The sequence below is a fragment of the Erinaceus europaeus genome, chromosome 6 (assembly GCF_950295315.1).
Source record: "Erinaceus europaeus chromosome 6, mEriEur2.1, whole genome shotgun sequence".
In the NCBI taxonomy this organism is placed as follows: domain Eukaryota; kingdom Metazoa; phylum Chordata; class Mammalia; order Eulipotyphla; family Erinaceidae; genus Erinaceus; species Erinaceus europaeus.
The window spans coordinates 54,542,396-54,570,055 of NC_080167.1; the positions used below are offsets into that span (position 1 = coordinate 54,542,396).

At 39.1% G+C, this 27,660-nt stretch overlaps 1 protein-coding gene across 3 annotated transcripts in view; it reads right to left on the reverse strand.

Moving 5' to 3' along the window:
* TRDMT1 (tRNA aspartic acid methyltransferase 1) overlaps nt 1–24,879 on the reverse strand; it is a 51,734-nt gene extending 26,855 nt beyond the window's left edge. For 2 of the 3 annotated variants that reach the window (XM_060192234.1, XM_007526196.3), the window contains exons 1-2: nt 24,750–24,879; nt 1,847–1,956 (exon numbers count right to left, since the gene is read on the reverse strand). In XM_060192234.1, coding sequence (XP_060048217.1) covers nt 1,847–1,902 — 56 coding nt within the window. In that variant the 5' untranslated portion in view covers nt 1,903–1,956; nt 24,750–24,879. The remainder of the gene's footprint in view (nt 1–1,846; nt 1,957–24,749) is intronic. The other variant, XM_060192233.1, reaches the window with a different exon arrangement.
* Between the last annotated feature and the right edge of the window lie 2,781 nt (nt 24,880–27,660).

Genomic DNA, 27,660 nt, shown 5'->3' on the forward strand with positions numbered 1-27,660 from the left:
GTCCTAAAGCATGCCAAAGTAGAGCTGGAATGCTTATTTCCTAGGTCCATGGCATTTCACATCTCTATGATGTATGAAGTCTAACACTGCTATGGTTTCTGGAGTCAAACACAAATAACTTCAAAAAATGATTTTTAACATAAGATCTGGGAAATTTTTAAAAACCTATCAGGAGCATAATGAAAAATTTTAGCTAGGAACTGTAATGTACTGACCAGTCACTATCCCTTTTATGCATATCCAAGTGGGAATAAAAGGACCCTGTTTCAAATACCCACAGAATGATACTGTTGAACAACTGTAGACAATGAAAGAACTTCAGAAGACTGTAGATAAAACTAATGAAAATAATCTATTAGGCTAAGTTGTGTAGAATGTGCAGTTTTGTTTTGTTTCTGTAGCAGAAGATAAGTACAGAGAAATATTAACTCATGGGTTTGCTTAGAGTATATTTTAGCCTTAGTGTACATTCCCAGCAAATATTTAAAGTGACAAATCTAGAACTGCAACTTTCCTATTTATGGCACATTTCTGAAAAGTTCAACAACATGAATAAAACAGATAAAGCTTTGTTCAGAGTTCTGTAAACAGTGAGTTAACCTGGGGACACAGTGTAATTCCAGCATTGCAGTACAATTCCATTTCCCTGTATTTTATTCCCATGCAGATTTGTCTATTTCTTTGTGTTTGTAACTTTCATATTGCCATTATAAACAGAAGCTTTTTATTATATTTTCTAAAATGTGTAAGTATTGAATATCCTGTTTTATAACCATTTTTCTTACTAAATGTTCCAATTGCTCCTCATACTACTTCTTCTTCTAGCGTTTGCCCTTCTTCCGTAGCCAGTTAACAGCGTCAGGTTGAGCCTTATGTAAAGTTTCGAGACCTCCTTTGAATCTGGAGAGGTGGCAGTCGTTGACTATGTGGGTCATAGTCTGTCTGTAGCTGCAGGGGCAGTTTGGGTCGTCTCTGGCTCCCCAGCGGTGGAACATAGCGGCGCACCGGCCATGGCTCCTACTACTAATAACAATACTTACAGTGCTATTATTTTAGCACAATGTTTTGTTTTCCAGGCACGACCAATTATTCTTTTGACTTACCCACATATTTATACTTTTAATTGTTGCCACCATACTCTATTATTTATTATTATTATTATTATTTTTACCTTCAGGATTATTGCTGGGGCTCTGTGCCAGCACTACAAATCCACTGCTCCTGGAGGCTATTTTTCCCCTTTTGTTGCCCTTGTTGTGGTTGTTATTGTTATTGTTGTTATAGCTGTTGTTGTTGGATAGGACAGAGAGAAACAAAGAAAGGAGGGGAAAACAGAGAGGAAGTGAGAAACATAGACACCTGCTGACCTGCTTCACCACTTGCAAAGCGACACCCCTGCAGGTGGGGAGCTGTGGGTTCGAGCCGGGATCCTTACCCCGTCCTTGTGTTTTATGTGCCCATAACCCTCTGAGCTACTGCCCAGCACCTGCCCCCATACTCTATTACTATAGAGTACACATGTTAGAGTCAATTCAGAATTACTTATTGTTAGCTATATTCTTAATTATTCGAGTTATGAATTTAGTTTTTCCTTACTATATAATGAGACAGGTAGATGCTTATGAAATACAATGCTCTTATCTACCATAAAGTTGAAGGCTAGTGAGATAGCTTACCCAAGAAGGTGTCTGCTTTCCCATGCAAGTGACCCAGTAGTGTGTGTATGCATTTGTGTATCACATGTACCTTTCTCTTTTCTCTTTCTATCTGAAAGTCATCCGGGCAGTGTTTTCCAATCAATTATACCCTGCTATATGCTAATTAAGCAATAATGATCATTACTTACTTCAATTGTCTTCGGCAGTAACTGTGTGTGAGGAAAATTATACTTGTAAACCTCATTAGCAACGGTATTTACATCAATGGCAGCCACCACACGTGCTGGTATCTGGCTTTCTGTAAGGAATAAATACAATATTTTAAACTATAAAGTCCAACACTAATTTAGTTCTCTATAGAGAAAAAATAACAAAATTTCTTAGTCTACTTTCTTACTTATCTAGTCAGAGCACAGCTTGCCAACAGAGGCCAGGCCAGGAGGTGCAGGGCCTGAAATGCAGTATTTGTATACTACAGGTCATCTCTAACAGCATGTCAACACTAGATGGAAGATTTATATGGGTTGGCTATTTTCTCTTTTATTTGCTTTCCTCCATTAATATACACACACGAGTTAAAGTTAAAATAAACATAAAGGAAAGTAAAAATCTTTTCTTAAAAACTGTATAACATGGATCTATAGATTACTTCAGGAAGGATGGTCATTTTGATAATTTTCTTTCAATCCATGAACAAGGGTGTTCTTCTATTTCTTTTGCCTTTATTATCACCAGTTCCCTCTTTTAGATTGAGACAGAGAGGCAGAAATAGAGAAAGTAAAATAAATCAGAGTACCAAAACACCCTTCAAAATAGTGGAGGTCACACTTGAACCAGGGTCACACATATGGCAAAATAGTACACTAGCCAAAATGAGCTATTTCAGTGGCCCCACTCTCTATTTCTTTTAACAATGGCCTATAGTTTTCATACAAAAGTCCTTCACTCCAAGGTATTTTATTTTAGGGAGTTCAACAAGACTGGGATCATCTGCTTCATTTCCCTTTCCTCAATCCCATCATTTGTGTAGAGTAAAAATATCAGGTAGATCCAAGTTATTGTCTGGGGAGATGATGTCATGGCTGGAAAAAGGACCAGAAAGCTGGATCAGGGAAGAGAGTAGTTCCCAAATATGGGAAAAGTGTATAAATATTGTTGACTGTAAACCTCATCGATTTGATGTGATCTAGGGCCCATATTCAGCTTAGGAGCCCTATATGATCTCTACATCCCTGTAGGTATGAGCTCATATTCTGTCGTCATGAGTAGGAACATTCCAAGCTGCCCCAATATCAGGGCCCATCTTCCTCAGGTGTAGCATAGACTATGTTGTCCAGCCTCTCTTCAGAGGATGGAACATTCTCTACTGTTGTTGATCCAAGTTGAGGGCAAGGTCCTATGGGGGCCCACAAAGGGGTCTGTTTTGTTGTTCCTGATAGAGATGACCGGTAACAATGGAAAGAGGGATTGGATCCATCTGCATATCAGATTTCAGGCTCAGGTAAAAAAAAAAAAAAAAACTAGTATAGCCATAGGCCCTTTGGAATATAACTAAAATATGCCTACTAGCTATCTACAAAACAGAGAGCCTTCAAATCTTCATCTGCACTACTCCAGCCTTTAGGTTCATGATTAGTCAACAACTTGTTTGACTTTATGTGTTAACTCTTTTCAGCCACCAGGTTTCAGATGCTAGCATGATGCCATCAAGACTTCCCTAGACAGACAACCTCACCAATGTGTCCTGGAGCTCTGATTCCCCAGAACCCCACCCCACTAGGGAGAGAGGTAGGCTGGGAGTATGAATCGACCTATCAATACCCATGTTCAGAGGGGAAGCAATTACAGAAGCCAGATCTTCCACCTTCTGCACCCCATAATGACCCTGGGTCCATACTCCCAGAGGGGTAAAGAATAGGAAAGCAATCGGGAGGGGAGGGGATATAGAGTTCTGGTGGTGGGAACTGTGTGGAGTTGTACCCCTCTTATCCTGTGGTTCTTGTCAGTGTTTCCTTTTTATAAATAAAAATTATAAAAAATGAAAAAAATGGCTTATAGCTTATGGCCCAGCATTCCTAAGCATATATCCAAAGGACAGGAAAACACTAACTAACTCAAAGGGATATTTTTGTTTATTTTTATTTTATCAATAGGACAGTGAGCCATTGAAAGAGAAGGGGGAGGTAGAGAGGAAGGAAGAAAGACACCGCAACAGTTTTCGTTCCTAAAGCTTCATTCCTGCAAGCAGAGACCAAGATTTGAACTCAAGCCCTTATGCTTGATTATGTGTGCGCTCCACTGTGTGTGCCACCACTCAGTGCCAAAATATATATATATATATATATACACACATATATATATGTATATATATATATTAAATGCCTCAAATAGATCTTGAAACATAAAGCTTGAAAGTTATATATTCATATAGATCTACACCCACACCACACACCCAAACCCAAGTGTTCTTTTTTTTTTTTTCCTTTTCCTGTGGGAGCCAGGGCTTCAAACATATACTGAGGCCGCTTCTGCCACACTGCACAGTTCTGAGGCCACTTTTGCCATTAGAGAGACAGAGAAAAAACAAAGACACCACAGCATGGTTTTTCCACAATGGCATGGCACGTCCCAACCTGGGCAGGTGCATGGCAAGGCACAAAGCCTACACGGTGAGCTTTCTCTCTGTACCCCATGAAGGCTTTTAAATAAAATACATATAAAGATCATTTTGGAAAAAAAAAATCACAAACCTGTTATGATTCAGGTGAAAAACTAAGTTACTATGTTGTGTCAGTGCACAGAACCAAATTAACTTCATTAAGTTATTTTGGTTGCTGGATAAAACATGCTGTGATTAGCATGAAGCAACTTGCTTGCATTTCTACTATATGTGTAGAAAACTGGTGGTATCTGAAATCGCTCCCTTTTCGGGGGCAAGATGATTAAAAAAACCACTGTATACAAGTCTTTCACGTCTTTGATCAGGTTTATTTCTAGGTATTTTATTGATTTTGCTGCAACAGTGAATGGGAGTGAATTCTGGATATCCTCTTCTTTGGACTTAAGTGTTTGCATGTGATGTCAGGCATGGAATGTCAACCCTTCAGTCTCATTACTCACGTGAGACTTTCCTTTCGTAGGATTCTCTAATTCCATTCCAGGTGGTTCACTTTCATACAAAGTCCCAAAACCTAGACATAGACCAGGTCCCATGAGACAGGGCACATGTTTACATGTGTCCATAAATTAGGGCAAAATATACACCTGGAAGCAAAAGTGCACAATAGCCTGCAGTGAGTCAGTATATGCAGCAAGTAGAAAGACCTAAAAAGACACCATAAAGTTCATAATGAAATAGAGTCTACTTAGACTTAGATACCCTCCTCACCTACTTCCTATTACACTTCCCTCACTCACTCCAATGCTAACTTTATCAAAGTAAGGACTACAAAAGCTGAATAAGGGTAAGAGACTGGCATACTTTAACAATAACTCTTTAGTCACTATCAGGCCACCCCATCAACTGAGGCCCTAGTCAGGGAGTCCTGAGATTCCCAAACAAACAATATGGGCCTAGACCTCAAATAGATCCCTCTTTCCATTGTTACTGGTCATCTCTATCAGGAACAACACAATAGACAGACCCCTTTGTGGGCCTCCATAGGACTTTGCCCTCAATATGGATCAACAATGGTAGAGAATGTTCCATCCTCTAAAGGGAGGCTGGACAACATAGTCTATGCTATACCTGAGGAAGATGGGCCCTGATATTGGGCAGCTTGGGACGTTCCTACTCATGACAACAGAATATGAGTTCATATCTACAGGGATGTGGAAGTCACATAGGCTCCTAAGTTGAACATGGGCCCCAGATCAAATCAATGGGGTTTACAGTCAACAATATTTATATATTTCCCATATTTGGGAACTACTCTCTTCCCTGATCCAGCATTCTGGTCCTTTTTCCAGCCATGACATCATCTCTCCAGACAATAACTTGAGCCCATCTGCATATCAGATGTCAGGCTCAGAAAGAAAAAAAAACAAACACTAGTATAGTCATTAGTCATGGGCCCTTTGGAATATAACTGAAATAGGCCTACTACCTATCTACAAAATGGAGGACCCCCCCCCAATTCTTCATATGAATTATTCTAGCCTTTAGGTTCATGATTAGTCAACAATTTGTTTGGCTTTAGATGTTAACTCTTCTTTCAGCCACCAGGTTCCAGATGCTAGCATGATGCCAACCAGACTTCCCTGGGACCCCACCTATGTGTCCTGTAGCCTCACCCCACTAGAGAAAGAGAGAGATAGGCTGGGAATATGAATGGACCTGCCAACACCCATGTTCAGCAGGGAAGCAATTACAAAAGCCAGACCTTCCACCTTCTGCACCCCATAATGTACCTTGGTCCGTGCTCTCAGAGGGTTAAAGGATAGGAAAGCTATCAGAGGGGATGGGATACAGAGTTCTGGTGGTAGGAATTTTCTGGAGTTGTACCCCTTATCCTGTGGTTTTTTTTCAGTGTCTCCTTTTCATAAATAAAAATATAAAAAATAAAATAAAAGTTAAAAAACACAGAAATACACTGGTTTTGTAACATTAATCAATTATTAATTTTAGTTTCTTGTTTTAGATGTCAGTTTGGGTGACATAAAAAATGACAAAAAGCAACTGCCAAATGAGTATTTGATGTGGTGATCCAATAATTGATCAAATGAAAATTCTAAAAAGAATGGATTTTTTTTAAGTCGATAAGCATATGCACTGTTTGCGTTGACTGATGCACATTATAGATTGTCATGAAATTGGGATCTACTGCATGTTATTTCCATGGTGAGAGGTGAACGTACTAAAATCTACTAAGACCAATTTAATTTGCCTTTTCAGAACATAACTGCCTTGCATTACTGATGTGTTTATAACAGAAAATTAAGCTCGTAGATAATAAATTTTAAAAAGCAAGCTTGTCGATTCTGTCAAAATCTTAAATTGAGCTCCAATGATGAGCTGCCTTTGATATGTTCTATTGTGCACCTTCAGTCTCCATCATGCCAAAAAAAAAATCCTTGGTATTATGTATACAAATGTGTTGAAAACATTCAACAAATGTGTTGAAAACATGAAAATGTGTATCAACTATTTATTAGATAAGGTCATGTCAACACTTAAGTAACCCAAAGGGAACACATCTGAGTGCTTCTGTGAAGGTAAAGGAAAAGGGTGTTTGCAGAACTTGTTACTGCTTTACTTGAACTGAACTGTCTTATTTCAGTCAGCACTTGGGATTGCATATTTATCACTCTAGTCACAGGCAACATCAATGGTGAGAGAAATACGTGTAAGTGACTTTAAATGTTTATCAGGTAGGGGCAACAAATTAAAAAAAAAAAGGAATTATGCTCCCAAGTACATGAGAAGTGGATCAGAAAAGATCAGTTAAATATAAATAAAAACTGAGATGCTAGGTCCCTTTATAACAAGAGTTTTAAAATTATTTATTGTTCTAAAGTTAAGAAATGCCTCCAATAATTTTGGTATCTTTTATTATCACTTGAAAAGCGCTATTTTTATATCACATTTTATTTAAGGTAAAAAATAAACTTTCATTTTCTTTTTGGAATTCTAGAAGAAAATGTATAAATGTTTATTTATAAAGTTTATTTATAAAGAACATTTATCAATATACATAAAAATTAATGCCACATTTTAAAGCACAGTATCAAATGCTCTCTTTTCTGAGTTTACATCAGTCAATTAGCACTTATATGATTCCCTAGGGTTCCTTCTAGGCTCTAATCAAATTCTACTGTCTACATGATAATAAAGTTCATACTGCCGTCCTGACAAAATACAAACTGTTTAGCATGAACTGGAGTCTGTACACCTGTCAGCCTCCTGCTTGACACTGACAACTCCACCTTGTTCCAATCCATACCCACCACACTTGCACACATGCATCCTGCCCCAAATAAGCCAGAATCCTCAGTCCCAGAGTCTGTGCATAGGCTCTGATGCCACATCTCAATTCAGGGAAGGCTTATGCTGGAGGCATAAGGTCCTCAAGCTCTGATCACTCTCTAGCTCATATTATCATTACATTTACCCCAGGACACTGCCTTTCTTAGGAGACTAGTGCTATTCTAAGGAACAAGACAGTGAAGAAATGGTCACTAATAGTCCATGCCAGCTATTCCATTCAGTCAAGACGTATTTATGAAGAATCTACTGGCTGCCAGTTCCAGCTGTGTGTTAAGTGTCCTGAAAAGTACTCAGATACACAAGCCAGGGACCAGTCTGTCAGATAGCTTGATAAGCCTGTACTTAGGTGTTTACAATGTCTATCTCAAAATTCATTTACAAGTAGACTAACATCTATGTCAAAACTCTACCTTAGAAACTCGGTGAAGTCTGCAACATGACCTACAAAATTCTACTTATCTATAAATCTCTTAAATGTAACAGTTATAGAGCTATTATCAGGCATATTTATTAGCATTGCTAGCATGTGCTGGGGACTCTCCTAGGTTCTGAGACTACAAGATGAACAGTCATTTTACTTTCTTCTTAAAGTCCAGTCTCCATTCACTGGCAATAATTCTAGATTTCGTGTGTGTGTGTGGGGGGGCAGGTTCAAAGTGCTTCAATAGCCTCAAACCTCCAACCCCCAGTTTCTGTGAAAGCATGTATCAAGTGCTGGAGTCAATAAAGACTTGGCAAGGTTATTTCAAGATAGGCACACAACTCATAATATAGCAATTCAGCACCATAAGAGGGAATCCTTGGATTTTTCTAGGAAACTAAGATTGCTTGGCCTTTGTTTAGCCATGGAAGGATATATAACTCCAGAGTCTACCACAGCTATCTGAAGCAATCAGGGGAATGTACATGAGAAGGTATGCAATCCAAAGGCAACTAAACTGAGATATACCAAGGAAGTAGTTCGAGTTCCTGCTTCATCCTGGCCTGAAACCAAGTCTACATGTGGGTTCAGTCATTACACAAGCAAAAATTTACTACTTTTATAGAGAACCATTTGAATTGAGTCTTCTATAACAGCTCTAGCAGGCATCCATGAGAACACACACATAAACATCATTTGTCACTATGAGAAAAATGAGTTTCAAATTCCAACTCTGAAAACAGAACGTGAAAGCCAAAAGCTATGTATATAAGTTGTGTTTGCCAGATAGAAGCATTTCTCGTCATTGAACACTCACCAATTCTAAAGCAAGATAATAAAGGCAAATCCCCAAATTTGTAAGCAAGCTTTTCATTATGGTAACCCTACTGCTCATTCCTGTACATGTACTCTGTTGAGTAACCGTGGTCATCTGGGCAAATCAACAATTTTCCATTTTATTTTCTTTTATTATTATTAGTTGTAGTAGTAGTAGTAAATGGGCATCTATAATGAATGGTTCATCACTGCATGGCATGAAACTGAAATATCCTTGGCTGATGATTTTCTCATGATTTAAAAACCAAAAATTTTTATATAAATTTTTTAAAAATTATTTATTTATTGTACAAAGAGGAATCAAGAAAGAATGGGGGATAGAAAGTGAGAGAGAAACCAGACACCTGCAGCACTGATTCAGCATTTTTGAAGTTTTCCCTTGCACATGGGGACCAGGGTCTTGAACCAGGAAATCAGTGAAGAAATAATAAATGGCAAGCATTAGCATTCTGTTTATTTAACTATAAATGAGAAAAGGCTTGTAGAAATATAATTATAGTCAATCAGAAAGATCCCCCACAATTAAAAGTCCCCTTTGAATTTGTCCTGAGTAGTTCTTTGCTTTACAATAAACTCTCCTGAAAGCTTACATGTTTTGTCATTTATTGCCTCTGTAAAGTTTATTTTATCTTATACATTGAATTTCTGCTATAGCAAGCTCTGAAAGAATTAAGTTTAATAATACTAAACTAGGAGGTAAAGATTACAAGTATTAAGACCTTTGAAGAAAACACACATCACTGTACTTCCCACTTTCCTCTTCCATCTGTAAGTTTCTCCACAAAGCTTTTCCTATTAAATCACACAGTATTCAGCAAATATTAATTAGCATTATTTTTAATGAAATCCTTGATGAGCATACCATAGAGTGACTTGTACTGAAAAAAGAGAAAGAGAGAAAGTATTCACATCCACACACATATTCATACATCCTGAGAAAGGAAGACTTAAGATATGCATATTGAGCTAGCTGGGTCGTTGTGTTTGAATTTTTTTTAAGTTTTTCTTTTAATTAATTATTATTAAATAGTGACAGAGAGAAATTGGGGGGGGAGTGAGACAGAGAGGGAAAGAGAGAGAGATACCTGCAGGCCTGCTTCACCATTCATGAAGCTTTCCCCCTTGCAGGTGTGGACCAGGGGCTTGAACCTGGGTCCTTGCACACTGTAATGTGTTCTCTCAACCAGGTAAGCCCCTGTGTTTGAATTTTAATTCCATCATTTCCATCTATGTGGCTTGACAAGTAAATAAGCTTTCTATGAATTAAGAGAACAAATCAGAATATGCCATTCTCTCTGTTACCCTTCTCTATCCTCTTCATATAAATTCTACTAAATCTTCTTAACTATAAATAGTCCTTTCCTTTACCAACCTACTCCTGTGTAATTCAAACCTGGTGTGGAAATTCTGTCAAGTACAAATATCAGATTCTTCAAACGTCCTATAACTCTTATGATTTCTGATAATAAATCATACTGTAAACCATTAACCCTTCAATGAAATGATAAAATTATAAAAAGTTCCAATAATAGTTGCTAAACTTTACTAAGCACTTACACATACAAAGCACTATTCACATGCTTTATTGTTCACAAATTTACAATCTTCGGAATTCCCTGTAAGGTAGATGTTATTACTGTCCCAGATTTATAGAAGAGAAAGCTAAAGCACGAAAATTTAGTTTCTGACCAAGGTCACATAAGTAAGAAGCACCAACACCTCTGGCAATTCAGAATTATGCTCTTCATGAGGAGACAAAACAGTCTCCCTGGAGAGAGTCCTACAGAAACATACTGATGCTATCTCATAGTGCCATGTAACACACTGATTTAATACCACACTGCTATAAAACTATCATTCCAAATTACCTAACATTACCAAATGATTGCCAAAAAGGTCTTAAGTATAAAATAGGCTCATACTTCTCTAGCTGCCCATGTAGGAAGAATAAGGCCTGTGACTGTTCACCTCCAATAACCCCCATAGGAGACATATGTTCTGCTAGCTTCTCCTGCTATGCCCTGAGGCTATGCTGCCCAAGTTCTGGGTTGCATGAGAGCCAAATGAGCCAGCTAATACTCAACCCAGAATTTAGGTGGCAGCATACCCTCTTAGTAATTAATAATATATATTTTCCGTGTGCCTTACTCCTATGTTATAATTCTCATTTTAATTAGAATTAGAAAGAGGGTGACTATTTACTGAATCTCCCTTAAAAAAATTTTTTTCTAAAACAAATTCAGCCAGTCTTCTATTCTTTGGCACAGGAAAAGTATTTTGACACGTAGAATACAGTAATAACACTGCTGTAAAATAAGCTTTTATTTTTATCAGATAAGAGGTAGTTAATCCTATCATTCAAGGGAAAGTTAGGATTCTGCTTTATTGAATATTCACACCCACATAATTCTTTCTTGCATTTCAAGTTTAGGGGGGGAAAATGCGAACTTCCAAAGAGAGTGAAATACAAATGTTTTAAGGGGGTTAATTAGTTTTCTTCTCCGTGTGTGTATATATAATTTTATTGGGGGGGGGGTAGTGGTTTACAGTATGGTCTTTAACACATAAGCACAGCTGTTCATGTGTCATTTTCATCCTGTCCTTTCCCTTCCTTCCCAAATTCTTTGCTTTGGTGCAATATGCCACCCAGTCCAAGTTTCACTTTATGACCACCAAATTTCATCATATACAAAAGTTAAATCCAAATGGAGCAAAGAAGTTAGGCTAGAAAGAATCAAATACTTAGAGGAAAACATAGGTAGAACTCTCATCCATAAGTTTTTGCACCATCTTCACCAATTCAAACACAAAATCACATGGAAAACAAAAGCAAAAGTAAACCAATATATCAAACTGAAAAGCTTCTGCACAGCAAAGAATTATCACCATAACAAAGAAACCTCCCATGGAGTGGGAGAAAATATTTATGTGTCCTATCAAACAGAGGACTGATAACCAAAATACACAATGAACTCATCAAACTCAACAGCAGAAAGACAAACAACTCCATTGGAAAATGGGGAGAGAAATATGGGAAGAATCTTCAAAGAAGAGATCCAAAGGGCCAGCAGATATATAAACAAATGCTCACAGGCACTGATGATCAGGGAAATGGAAATAAAAACAAGGAGATGCCACTTTACACCCATGAGAATGTCATACATTAGAAATGAGAGAAACACCAACTGTTGGAGAGGCTATGGGGAAAAGGTACTCTCCTACATTGCTGGTGGGAATGTAAATTAGTTCAACCCTAAGGAAAAGAGTCTGGAAATACATCAGAACACTAGAAATGGACTGACCTTATGACCTAACAATCCCTCTCCTAAGGCTTTACCCAGGGAAAACAAAACAACTATCCGTAAAAGACATGCACACCAATGTTCATAGAAGCAGAGTTTGTAATGGCCCAGAACCCAAGGACAGATGAGTAGCTAAGGAAGTTATGGCACATATACACAATGGAGTACTGTGCAGCTAATTAAAATAATGAGATCATCTCCTTTGCAATATTGTAGTCAGAACTAAAAGGCATCAAGTTGAGTGAGACAAAAGACCAATACCAAATAATCTCACTTACAGGTAGAATTTAAAAGGATAAATTCTTAATGTTACTTTACTTTCAATCTAGGTGATATTTCAATCTAGTTTAAGTATACATAATTACAAAGTGGTTTGGGAGGGCCTCAAGTTGGTATTTTGTTATTTAGAAATAAAGACAAAAGGGATTTAAAAATGACTAATTAATGCTACCTAGTACCAATAAGACCAACATTATAACAGAAAATGCCAAGGCTGACTACAATGTGTGTTACACTGAAAGCCAACACCTTGAAAGACCTTTACAAATTACTCGGTAGGGCTTGCCTTTTTCATTTTTAAGGCTGCCTCAACAGTTGACATGAACTACAGTAACCACCAGAACAGCTTGCCTTTATTCACCATTTTAAGCCATATTTTGCACTTTCCCTGGTATTGGAGAAAAATTATTTGCTAAGCATTTATATACGCAGATACCCTTGTAGTCTTGAGTAATATATAGCTGATGAAACTACTTCTCCCACCACTTTCTGAAAGGAAATATTTTCATTTGGAAGATTCTCATTAGCTAAACCATATGCAGCATAAATATTGTTGAAGAAGTTGTAAGAGGTTCCTGTACTGGAGCAACATGTATTAAGTAGAGTGATAAACATTTGTTATGTCTGTGGTCAATAGAATCTCTGCCTGTTTCCTATTCTTGAATATTTGCCACATAAGGAATCTCTCCTTCCCAAAGCAGAAGCCAGAACTTATTCCCAGCTGTCTTTGTCCTAAAATGGGATTCAATGCTTACCAATCAACTGCACTTACATTCAACTTCAATTCCAAAACAACAATGGATGGAAACAAAGGAGAATGTAACCTTTTTTCAGGTGATGAGAGAGGAATTCTCACCAGCAGTTCTTATGTCATTAGTGGAAGCTGTTGGTGTCAGTATGAAGTTTGTCAGGGCCAATACCCATACAAGATTAAAGCAGTGCTACTTCTGTTTGCCCTGTTTGCTGGGTGTCCTATAGGTTCTGTGAGCTTCCAAACATTCTTTTAGTTAAGAGAATAGATTTCTGGTTTGCAACTAACAAATTCTGTTGCTATTAGTTGCCACTGTTTTTCAATAAAGAAGTTTTTGCTAAGCAAAGGATGGCTTTATCAGCACAATGACAGGATAATTACCAAGTTAGTAGCAATAATATACTCAACAGTTGAGTACAGAAAACCTGTGCTAGAGGTTATACAAAAGCAAACAAGGTAGACTATGCAAATAGATGAACATGCAATTATAAAACTAAATGAAACATAGATAATAAATACAAGTCTATGTAATCAGTGCAATAATTCAATAGCATGCTGCTAAGGATGAAAAATTATTATTGAGGCATTAAAATGTCCACTGGGGGAGTCAGGCTGTAGCACAGGTGGTGCAAAGCACAAGGACCGGCATAAGGATCCCGGTTCGAGCCCCGGCTCCCCAACTGCAGGGGAGTCGCTTCACAGGTGGTGAAGCAGGTCTGCAGGTGTCTATCTTTCTCTCCTCCTTTCTGTCTTCCCCTCCTCTCTCCATGACGACATCAATAACAACAACAATAATAACTACAACAATAAAACAACAAGGGCAACAAAGGGAATAAATAAATAAAATAAATATTTAAATTTAAAAATAAAAAAAATAAAATGTCCATTGGATTTTGTGCAAATTTACCATGCTGCCAAAGAAATTCATCTTTCATAATCACTTAAAATTCAGTTACACCAGAAGAGTGTATTTGCAGATCATATTACTCATAAGATTAACATTCAGAATACAATTAATATCCAGAACAACTTTTTAACAAGCTATAATTTCATAATGGACAAATAACTTAAATAGCCATTTCTCTAAAGAAGAGACATAAATGGCTAAAAGGCACATAGAAAGATGTTCAATTTCTTTCGTCACTAGGGAAATACAAAGCAAAACCATAGTAAGCTACCATTTTACACTTATTAAGAAGTGCTTCAGAGGAGTGTTACTATGAAGACTGAAGATAACCCCCAAGGAAAATACTGATTATCTTGAGGCAATTAGAGAACTGAAAGCTGAAATAGCTGTAATGAAGAAAGAAGCTGAGGCAAGGGAAAGGAGACTAATAGAAGCAGAAAACAGAATTAGTCAGACAGAGGATGAGTTAGAGAAAACGAAGAAAGAAGTGAAAGAGCTTAAAAAGAGATTGAGAGACACTGAAAAGAACAACAGAGACATATGGGATGATCTCAAAAGAAGTAACATTCGTATAATTGGCCTGCCAGAGGAAGAAAGAGAGGAAGGGGAAGCAAACATTCTAGAGGAAATAATACAAGAAAACTTCCCTGACTTGAATAACAGAAAGGACATCAAGATTCAAGAGGCCCAGAGAGTACCAAACAGAATCAACCCAGACCTGAAGACACTAAGACACATCATAGTCACAATGAGAAGAAGTAAGGATAAAGAAAGGATCCTAAAGGCTGCAAGAGAGAAAAAAAAAGTCACATACAAGGGAAAACCCCTAAGATTATCTGCAGACTTCTCCACTCAAACTCTAAAAGCCAGAAGGGAGTGGCAAGATATCTATCGAGCCCTGAATGAAAAAGGGTTTCAACCAAGGATAATATATCCTGCTAGACTTTCATTCAAACTAGATGGAGGGATCAAAACCTTCTTGGATAAACAACAGTTAAAGGAGGCAACCATCACCAAACCGGCCCTGAAAGAGGTTCTAAAAGATCTCTTATAAACAAGAACATCACTATAATACTTGCAATATATCAGAGCAAACAAATTTTTTTTTGAACAATGGCACTACAATACATTAAATCCATAATATCAATAAATGTCAATGGCTTAAACTCATCCATCAAAAGGCACAGGGTAGGGGGATGGATCAGAAAACATAACCCAACCATATGCTGCTTGCAAGAATCCCATCTGTCACAACAAGATAAACACAGACTTAAAGTGAAAGGATGGAAAACTATCATACAGGCTAACGGACCACAAAAAAGGGCAGGAACAGCCATTCTCATCTCAGACGCAATAGATTTTAAATAAAATAGAGTAATAAAAGATAGGCAAGGAATTACATAATGATTAGAGGATCAATCAGCCAAGAAGACTTAACAATTATTAACATCTATGCACCCAACAAGGGACCATCTAAATACATTAAACACCTACTGAAAGAATTTCAAAAATACATCAATACTAATACAATAATAGTGGGAGACTTCAATACCCCACTCTCACACTTAGATCAACAAAGCAGAGAACCAATAAAGATACAAGAGAATTGAATGAAGAGATCGACAGACTAGACCTCTTGGACATTTTCAGAAGCCTCCACCCCAAAAAACTGGAATACAACTTCTTTTCAAATCCACATAACTCATACTCAAGGATAGACCACATGTTAGGCCACAAAGACAGCATCAATAAATTCAAGAGCATTGAAATCATCCCAAGTATCTTCTCAGACCACAGTGGAGTAAAACTAACATTTAACAACAAACAGAAAATTATTAAAAGTCACAGAATTTGGAAACTAAACAATATGCTCCTTAAGAACCACTGGGTCAGAGACTCACTCAAGCAGGAAATTCAAATGTTCCTGGAAACTAATGAAAATGAAGACACAACCTATCAAAATATTTGGGACACAGCTAAAGCAGTACTGAGAGGGAAACTTATAGCCATACAATCACATATTAAACACCAAGAAGAAGCTCAAATGAACGACTTTATTGCACACCTCAAGGACTTAGAGGAAGAGGAACAAAGGAACCCTAAAGCAACCAGAAGGACAGAAATCACCAAAGTTAGAGCAGAAATAAACAACATCGAAAATAAAAGAACCATACAAAAGATCAATGAAGCCAAATGTTGGTTCTTTGAAAGATTAAATAAAATTTACAAACCCCTAGCCAGACTCACCAAACAAAAAGGAGAGAAGACTCAAATTAATAGAATTGTAAACGATGGAGGAGATATCACAACTGACACCACAGAAATCCAGAGAATCCTGCGAAACTTCTATAAAGAACTATATGCCACCAAGCTAGAGAATCTGGAAGAAATGGAACAATTCCTAGAAACCTATGCACTTCCAAAACTGAACCAACAAGAACTACAAAATCCAAATGCACCAATCACAGACAAAGAAATTGAAACCGTTATTAAGAATCTCCCCAACAACAAAAGTCCTGGACCAGATGGCTTCACAAATGAATTCTACAAAACTTTCAGGAAACAGTTCATACCCATACTTCTTAAGCTATTCCATAAGATTGAAGAAACAGGAATACTCCCTTCCACCTTCTATGAAGCCAACATCACCCTGATACCAAAAGCTGATAGGGACAGAACAAAAAAGGAAAACTACAGACCAATATCTCTAATGAACATAGATGCCAAAATATTAAACAAGATCTTGGCCAACCAGATACAGCAACATATCAAAAAGATTGTTCATCACGACCAAGTGGGATTAATCCCAGGAATGCAAGGCTGGTTCAACATCCGTAAGTCAATCAATGTCATTCACCACATCAATAAAAGCAAAGCCAAACACCACATGATTATCTCAATAGATGCAGAGAAAGCCTTTGACAAAATCCAACACCCATTCATGCTCAAAACTCTACAGAAAATGGGAATAGATGGGAAATTCCTCAAGATAGTGGAGTCTATATATAGCAAACCTACAGCCAACATCATACTCAATGGACAGAAGATGAAAGCATTCCCCCTCAGATCGGGGACTAGACAGGGCTGTCCACTGTCACCGTTACTCTTCAACATATTATTGGAAGTTCTTGCCATAGCAATCAGGAAAGAGAAAGAAATCAAAGGAATATATAGATTGGAAGGGAAGAAGTCAAGCTCTCACTATTTGCAGATGATATGATAGTATACACAGAAAGACCTAAAGAATCCGGCAGAAAATTACTGGAAGTTATTAGGCAATATAGCAAGGTATCAGGCTACAAAATCAATGTACAAAAATCAGTGGCATTTCTTTATGCAAACACTAAATCTGAAGAAGAAGACATCCAGAAATCACTCCCATTTACTGTTTCAGCAAAATCAATCAAATACCTAGGAATAAAGTTGACCAAAGAAGTGAAAGACTTGTATGCTGAAAACTATGAATCGCTACTCAAGGAAATAGAAACTGATACCAAGAAATGGAAAGATATCCCATGCTCATGGATTGGAAGAATAAATATCATCAAAATGAATATTCTCCCCAGAGCCATATACAAATTTAATGCAATACCCATCAAAGTTCCACCAAGCTTCTTTAAGAGAATAGAACAAACACTACAATCATTTATCTGGAACCTGAAAACACCTAGAATTGCTAAAACCATCTTGAGGAAAAGAAACAGAAATGGAGGCATCACACTCCCAGACCTTAAACTATATTATAAAGCCATCATCATCAAAACAGCATGGTACTGGAACAAAAATAGGCACACAGACCAGTGGAACAGAATTGAAAGCCCAGAAATAAATCCCAACACCTATGGGCATCTAATCTTTGATAAGGGGGCCCAAAGGATTAAATAGAAAAAGGAGGCTCTCTTCAATAAATGGTGCTGGGAAAACTGGGTTGTAACATGCAGAAGAATGAAATTGAACCACTTTATCTCACCAGAAACAAAAATCAACTCCAAATGGATCAAAGACCTAGATGTCAGACCAGAAACAATCAAATACTTAGAGGAAAACATTGGTAAAACACTTTCCCACCTACACCTCAAGGACATCTTTGATGAATCAAACCCAATTGCAAGGAAGACTAAAGCAGAAACAAACCAATGGGACTACATCAAACTGAAAAGCTTCTGCATATCCAAAGAAACTATTAAACAAACAGAGAGACCCCTCACAGAATGGGAGAAGATCTTCACATGCCAGACATCAGACAAGAAACTAATCACCAAAATATAGAAAGAGCTCAGCAAACTTAGCCACAAAAAAGCAAATGACCCCATCCAAAAATGGGCAGAGGATATGAACAAAACATTCACTACAGAGGAGATCCAAAAGGCTAACAAACATATGAAAAACTGCTCTAGGTCACTGATTGTCAGAGAAATGCAAATTAAGACAACACTAAGATACCACCTCACTCCTGTAAGAATGGCATATATCAAAAAGGACAGCAGCAACAAATGCTGGAGAGGATGTGGGGACAGAGGAACCCTTTTACATTGCTGGTGGGAATGTAAATTGGTACAGCCTCTGTGGTGAGCAGTCTCGAAAACTCTCAGAAGGCTAGACATGGACCTTCCATATGATCCAGTAATTCCTCTCCTGGGGTTATACCCCAAGGACTCCATAACACCCAACCAAAAAGAGGTGTGTACTCCTATGTTCATAGCAGCACAATTCATAATAGCTAAAACCTGGAAGCAACCCAGGTGCCCAACAACAGATGAGTGGCTGAGAAAGCGGTGGTATATATACACAATGGAATACTATGCAGCTATCAAGAACAATGAACCCACCTTCTCTGACCCATCTTGGACAGAGCTAGAAGGAATTATGTTAAGTGAACTAAGTCAGAAAGATAAAGATGAGTATGGGATGATCCCACTCATCAACAGAAGTTGAGTAAGAAAATCTGAAAGGGAAACTAAAATCATGACCTGATCAAATTGTAAGTAGGGCACCAAAGTAAAAACCCTGTGGTGAGGGGTAGACATGCAGCTTCCTGGGACAGTGGGGGGTGGGAGTGGGTGGGAGGGATGGGTCACAGTCTTTTGGTGGTGGGAATGGTGTTTATGTACACTCCTAGCAAAATGTAGACATATAAATCAGTATTTAATTAATATGAGAGGGGGAAAATCAATTGTATGTCTCAAAGTTTCTCAAAACACAAACTGAATCTTTTTAATATATAGGCTGTGTATTTGATATGCGGACTCTCTCAAAAGCCTAAACCAAGTAGATTAGAAGCATCCAATAGCACAGCTATATACAAGATACTGGATACTGTACAGCAAACCATAACAAAAGGACTTTTCAAAGTTAACCCAATTACCAAATAATGTGATGATAACATTAACTATCGATTGTCTTTTTGAACCCTAAGACAGCAGGAACCTCACATCTCCACTATAGAGCCCCTACTTCCCCCAGTCCTGGAACCCTTGGATAGGGCCCACTTTCCCGTATGCGTCTCCCAATCCATACCAAATAATATTGCATCCACCGATCACAACCTAACCAACGCAACGATTGCCACCTCAACATGCTTCACCTCAGACTGTGTCCAGAGACTTCACGTGTGGAATGACAACCCTTCAGCTTCATTACTAGGGTGAGACCTTTCCTTTTATAGTACACTCTAATTTCATTTCAGGTGGTTCACTTTCTAACATAAAGTTCCATAACCTAGATATACACCAGTTTCTGTGAGAGAGAGCTTATGTTCACACGTATCCATAAAACTGCAAAATATATACCTGAAAGCAGAAGTACACTAGAGTTTGCAGTGAGTACCTCCCTAACACTTCCTCTCCACTATTCCAAGCTTTGGGTCCATGATTGCTCAACAATTTGTTTGGCTTCGTATGTTAACTCTCTTTTCAATCACCAGGTTCCAGATGCCACCAGGATGCTGGCCAGGCTTCCCTAGACTGAAGACCCCACCAATGTGTCCTGGAGCTCAGCTTCCCCAGAGACACACCCTACTAGGGAAAGAGAGAGACAGACTGGGAGTATGAACCTACCAGTCAACGCCCATGTTCAGCGGGGAAGCAATTACAGAAGCCAGACCTTCTACCTTCTGCAACCCTCAATGACCTTGGGTCCATGCTCCCAGAGGGATAGAGAATGGGAAAGCTATCAGTGTGTTATGGAGATTGGGTGGTGGGAATTGTGTGGAGTTGTACCCCTCCTACCTTATGGTTTTGTTAATTAATCCTTTCTTAAATAAAAAAAAATATTTAAGATCGGTTTCAAATAACACTCTCAATAAACAAGAAGCATTTACCCTTTAAAAAAAAAAAATATATATATATATATATATATAATATGTAGCCACTGTGGGTGGGGCAGTTTGGCAGTACCTCTAAAAAATTAAACGTAGAATTACTATATGATCCAGCAACTCCATTCCTAGGGTTATACTTAAAACAACTGACTAACCTTTATAGCAGTTAGTCACAATGGCAACAAGATGAAAACAACCCAGGTCCTCAAAAGATATCAAAATGTGGTATATGCACGTATTCAGCCATAAAAGACAATAAAGTGCAAGGATAAACCTTGAAAATCTACTTAGTGAAATAAAACAAAAGAACAAATACTGTGCAATTCCATTCATATGAGGTAACCAGAACATTTTTTCTACTGTTATTGATATGGTTCATTTACATGTATATATATTTTATATATTTTATATATTTACATGTATATATATTTTAGGTAAACCATTTCACATCTCTCCATGCCTATCACCAAAGTGTCAACCTCCCTCCCCTGAAATCTACTGACCCACCTATCCCATTCCTCCTTTAGTAACCTCAGTTCTCTTCAGTTTGGGGGTACATTTTCTGCTGACTATGTCCATAGAATAGACAAGTCAGTAGAGTTAGATCACAACAGTAGTTATTGGGAACGGGGAAAAGGAAAGGTGGGGAGTTACTCAACAGGTAGGGTTTTGGATGATGAAAATATTCTGAAAACACAGTGGTGGTTGCACACATTGTGGATATTCTTAATGCTACTGAAGTGTAGATTTAAAAATGTTCAAAACAGCACATTTTATGTTAGGTGAGTATTACCACCATTAAAAAAAAATTCAATCACAAACCTTATCTAGAGATATACTGAACTCATTCCTGCTGTTTTGCTGCTTATTATAGTTTAAGATACAGGTTGAAGTAATGGATCTATTCACAAGAGGCAACAAAGCATGGCTAGGCGATCATGTAGAAAGACCTAAGCATAGCTGTAGGTCGTCAGTGCTTTTTATCTTTATTATTACATAAAAATCACAGGGAAACAATTTATTACAGGACATCTTAAACTATAGTATGTCAAATCAATGAACATTACAAGACAGATAAGCGAGGGGTAAATAAGTGCATTCGGATGACTCAGTTAACATTTCTATTATGCAACCCTCAGACCACAGGATGAGAGAGCAGTTACGTAGGGAGAGACCAATAAACACTACTATGGATCAGTGTGAAGTCACAGAAGGCTATTTTGGAAGAGGCCACATATGAACTAAGACAGTAAAGATGAAATGCAGCTGTAGTGAGAAATCTGGAATATGATGGACGGAGACAAAAGCAAAATGAAAGCCAGAAGATAACAAAACTTGGGGGATCTGAGGAACAGGGGAAGAATAGCAGTAAATATGAAAAAGAAGAAATAGTGAGTGACAAGAGTTGCAAAGGCAGACAGAAGCCAGGTCTTACTGGGATACCAAAAAGAGACTGATTCTTTTTTTTTCTGGGGCTTGGTGCCTGCACTACGGATCCACTGCTCCTGGAAACCATCTTTTTTCCCATTGTTGCTGCTGTTGTTTTGGTTTTGGTTTTGGATAGGACAGAGAACAGAGAGAAATTAAGACAGGAGGGGAAGACTGAGAGGTGAAGAGAAAGACACCTGAAGACCTGCTTCACCGCTTGCGATGCTAGTCCCTGCAGGTGGGGACCCAGGGGCTCGAACCGGGATCTTTACCGATCCTTGCGCTTTGCGCCACGTGCACTTAACCCACTGCGCCACCTCCGGAACACACATTGCTATTTTTATTATAAGCTGTATTTCAGCCACTCCTTAAATGTCAAACATCAAATTATACCTCTCTTCTTTCAAGTCTAAATGTGCTGCAATTACATCCTTGAGCACAAATCTTAATTTGCTATTTAAGTGTGTTTTCTAGAAATAGAATTAATTCATTCAGCAATAAAAGACTGTTACTAAGGCATATTTATGAGAATTTCTAAGGTTTTTGATGGATAAGATAGCAAACTGACTTTTCAGAATGTTTTTAATTACCTATTAAACAGAATTTATATACTCCATTTCTAACCTTTGCTAATTTTACAGGGAAAAATTATACATTTAATTTGACTTTTTTTTTATTTATGAAATATCTGAGTATTCTCTATTTTGCTGATGCAGCCTGAATTTGTACACACATTTCCATTACCTTTGTTAAAATTCTAAATAGAACTCCTATCTGCTTTTAAATTATTATTTTTTAAATTTCCAGCTGTTCCCCTATTACCACTGATTTTCCCTACTCTATCTCTTCCACATAATAGAATGCTATTATTATTTCTACTACTACTACTACTATTAACTGCTTAACTTCCCAGGCAGTGAAGCAGGTCTGCAGGTGTCTATCTTTCTCTCCCCCTCTGTCTTCCCCTCCTCTCTCCATTTCTCTCTGTACTAGCCAACAATGAACAACATCAACAGTGGCAATAATAATAACCACAACAAGGCTACAACAACAAGGGCAACAAAAGGGGGAAAAATGGCCTCCAGGAGCAGTGGATTCATGGTGCAGGCACTGAGCCCCAGCAATAACCCTGGAGGAAAAAAAAAAATCATTAGGGGGTTTCAAAAGAAGGGGACATACTGACATTCTTTTTTATTTTTTTTTGTTTTGTTTTTGCCTTTATTTTTTATTTATAAAAAGGAAACATTAACAAAACCATAGGATATGAGGGGTATAACTCCACACAATTCCCACCACCAGAACTCCATATCCCATTCCCTCCCCTGATAGTTTTCCTATTCTTTAACCCACATTGTAAACTTTAAAATTTACTGAGAGCAAACAGTATTAGAGTTTTGCTTTGTTCACAAGCTAGTAAGTTCTAACGTGAGACGTGAACACAGGCTGTAAGCAACTGGTAAGCAATAAAATGTGAATAGGGTCTCACCTGGTCGTGGACACAAGTTACCACAAGAAGCTTGGTTTGAACCCCCAGCCTCAGCTTCAAGTGCAGTGGAATGGTGCTGCAGTATGTCTTTCTGTCTCTCTTTACCTATCTCTATCTCTCACGCTTTAGGGGAAAAGGAGGAAAAAAAAAAAAGAGCCTGAGCCTCATCAATAACCCTGGTGACACCAGCAAAAGGTTAATAGTCACTCACTTATTCTGGAATCAGAAAGCCTACGTGCTCAGAAAGCCTGCTCAGAAAGCATAACCTATGTGCTCCATCCAGTATTAGTCTTTTGTTACTCTTGGTACTAAAAAAGAAAGGAGGGGAATTTCAGTTTCATGGTTGCCTTGGTAATTCAATAATAAATATAAATATCCCTAAGTCCATTTGTCTCAATCTCCACTGCCTGGCACCATACCTCGATAAATATTTCTGAGTGGATACCACAGAAAAATAAACCTTTGGGTTCCAACTGGAACACACACAGCTTCAAAACGGAAGAGCTGCCAAAAACTGAGTATAAGAATTTATAATACTTCCTGGAGCTGCAATGTACCCGGCACAATTAAATACATGACTGGTCTTATCTTCAGTCTTCATAGTAACGCTCCTCTGAAGCACTTCTCACATTTTTAAAAATTATTTTAACAGCTTAACTGAGGTATAATCGACTGCATATCTTCCGACGTGAACATGATTACACACTCACGTGTAGTCTGTGTGCGTTATATATAAGTGTGCATGTCACAGAAAACGAGTATGTCCTTCCTTGCCCCCCAAATCTTCCCGTAATGTCCCTTTAGCTCTTTTCCCCCATGCTCCTTTCCATACTGACACCTTTCACCTTTCAAAAGCTGGAAAACAAACGGGCTCAAAACCTGTAGCTCAGGGCTTGAACTGCAACTCGGCGGCTGCAGCGCCCACCCCGGCTTTGCCCGCGCGCTGCCCCAGCACGTCGCCCCGCCCACGGAGGCTCCTCCCTGCGGTCTCGCGAGTGCTGCCCCGGGTGGGAACTTCGCGCGAGCAAGTCTCGCGGCTCTCCCAGGCCCTCTAACAGCTTCGTAGAAGACACTTCCGCCCTAATGCCCTGGCCCTCCCGACCTCCCACCCGACACGTCCCCCACAGCCCAGCACTGCGTCGCCAGGCCAACAGCCGATAGTCACGTCCCGAACCGAGCGGGAGGGAAGGGGGTCGTTTCCGCCCCCAGACGTCGCGGCCACGCGTTGAGGCGGTTTCCACGACAACCAGGCGCCCCCACCCCCTACCCCCTCGCAGTCTCGGTCCGGTGTCTCCCGCTCCGCCCCTCCCATGTACCTCAGTTACAACCAGCGCTGACCCCAAAATAAAGTGGGAGGCTTTCCGAGCACTCTCACCTCTGAGCGCCTGGTGCATGCCCCCAATGCCGCTGTACAGCTCAAGGACCCGCAAAGCCTCCATTACTTCGCTGCCGCCACCTCGGCACTAGGCCTGCCGGTCCGGTTCTTTTTCTTTCCCGGCGATCCGAGCCCTTGCTTCTAGTTCCACGAAGTTTCAGTTCCCCCTCTCCCCTTGTGCTGCTGCTGCTTCTAGCGTTTGCCCTTCTTCCATAGCCAGTCAACAGCTATAGTCAGGTTGAGCCTGATGTAAAGTTTCGAGACCTCCTTTGAATCTGGAGAGGTGGCAGTCGTTGACTATGTGGGTCATAGTCTGTCTGGAGCCGCAGGGGCAGTTCGGGTCGTCTCTGGCTCCCCAGCGATGGAACATAGCGGCTGGAACATAGCGGCGCACCGGCCATGGCCTGTTCAATAGCGATTGAGGAGGGCCCAATCATAACGTGCTAGGTCAAAGCCGGGTTGACGCTTGCAGGGGTCTGTGATGAGGTGTTTGTTCTTTACCTCAGCTGACTGCCAGCTCTGTTTCCAAGAGTCTGGAACAGAGAAGTTCAGTGTAGGCGTAGGGGACCAGATTGGGTGACAAGACTTCAAGCGTTGGACAGGGTGGGCGAAGATATCCGCGTATATTGGCAGGTCCGGTCGAGCGTAGACGTGGGGAATGAACTTAGATGATGCCGCATCCCGACGAATATCTGGCGGGGCGATGTTGCTAAGAACTGGCATCCATGGAACCGGGGTGGAACGGATGGTTCCAGAAATTATCCTCATGGAGGAATATAATATGGAATCGACCAAGTGGACATGGGGGCAACGGAACCATACTGGGGCACAGTATTCTGCAGTGGAATAGCATAATGCCAGAGATGATGATCGTAGTGTGGAAGCCCTCGCGCCCCATGAGGAGCTGGCCAGTCTTGCAATGATGTTATTCCTCGCACCCACCTTTGCTGCAGTTTTTATGAGATGTTTGTGAAATGACAGAGTGCGATCGAGAGTAACGCCAAGATAGAATGGCTGGGCTTCATGCCGGATTCTCGTATCGCCAAGCTGCACATTAAGCTCACGCGAGGCCGAGGCATGGTGTAGATGGAAAACAGATGATACCGTTGTTGCAGTGCTAGGGATTAGTCACCATTTTTTACAGTAATCAGGTATCAGAGACATGTCTTTCGTGTTTCCTCGAGGATGTCGAACTTGGATGCCTGAGTTGCATAGCAGATGTCATCGGCGTAGATGAACTTCCTTGAAGAAGTTTCTGGGAGGTCATTGATGTAAATATTAAATAGCGTAGGAGCCAGAACAGATCCCTGGGGGAGGCCACTTGAGACAGGTCTCCATCTGCTAGACTTGTCACCCAGATGCACCCGGAATCTTCTGTTTTGGAGAAGAAACGATATAGTGTTAGCCACCCATGGAGGCAGGCATCTTGAGATCTTGACTAGGAGACCACGGTGCCAGACCGTGTCATAGGCTGCTGTGAGATCAACAAAGACAGCACCCGTCTTTAAATTCTTCTGGAATCCATTTTTAATGTAAGTTGAAAGGGCCAGGGCTTGTTCGCAGGTAGATCTTCCTGGGAGGAAACCAGCTTGGGCGGGTGATAGGAATTTCTCTGTAAGAGGAGAAATACGTGTGTTGATAAACCTTACAAAGAGTGCAATCACCAGTGACCTGCTTCTTTGGAGAGTCAAAGGCGGGTGGGGGGCAGTGCTTGGAGAAACATCAGAAACCACCGTGGATGTTTCATTTTCCTAGTGAACATTCTCATTAAAAATGCCTACATGGTATATAGTTGCTGAATTATAATATTGTGAAACCATATAGTGTTACAAGCCAATTTCATCTCAATAAAAATATACTTTAAAAAGTAAAGTAAAAAAGTACCAGAGAACTGAACTTTATCCTTGCCATGGCCAATAGCTGGTTTATGATTGTGGGTTCATTCTGTTTTCCTCATCTATATAATAAAGGAGAATAAATAAATGTAAATGATGGCAGAGGGTCCTGCAATCTGTCACTGACGTAGTATTTAACAAGACCTGATTTGGCCTCATGTTAATTATCTGCTTAAATTGAAATTATCTAGAAAGAAGATATTTTAAGATCTGCTTCAAGCAAACATACTTATAAACCAATTCAACTTATGGAAATTACATACAATTTAACATCAAATACATAATGCATGAAACAAATGTCCCTAATATTTATTATATAATATTAATACCATAAATGAACATCATTACATATAAAGGGAGCTATAAAGTAAAAAAAATCACTGTATAAAATAAACCTATAGACTGCTTAAAACTAGTGCTTTAAATCAAAATAAATATGACCAGGATTTTATTCTACAAAGGAGAGACAGGACAAGAATATGTGGAAGAATTTATGAAAAAAAATTCATCTCCTTGAAAAACTTCTAGAAACAGGTCAGAAATAACTTGGAAGCACAGCATACTGTGAAGGGCCATAGGAATGGCATGATAGCTTACTCTCAGTCATTTTAGTACTCTGCATGATTTGAGATATAATGACATTTTATTTTTCTTCTCCTGCCTACCATTTCTCTAATGATTAATATCTAATGAAATTAAGTCAAGTTTACCTTTCAGTTTCCAGTGATCCAGGTCATTATTTATTCCTTGGGGAAAGACAGTTTGGACTCATACACTGCTTTCCTACAGGGAGAAAATACCCACTTTATGCCAATTAGAATAAAGAGTAAATTGCTTTCTGGTTTGATACTGAAAAAGCAAGATCTAAGTGCGTTGCACTGAAAATAAAACAACAGCATAATAGTAAATATTGTGTATGTTAACTTCCTTTTACTTCCTAAGAAGTGTATTTAAATGTCTCCTTTTAATGGGAAATATGCTAGCCATGAAAGAATAGGGATGCTTCCTGTTAAATC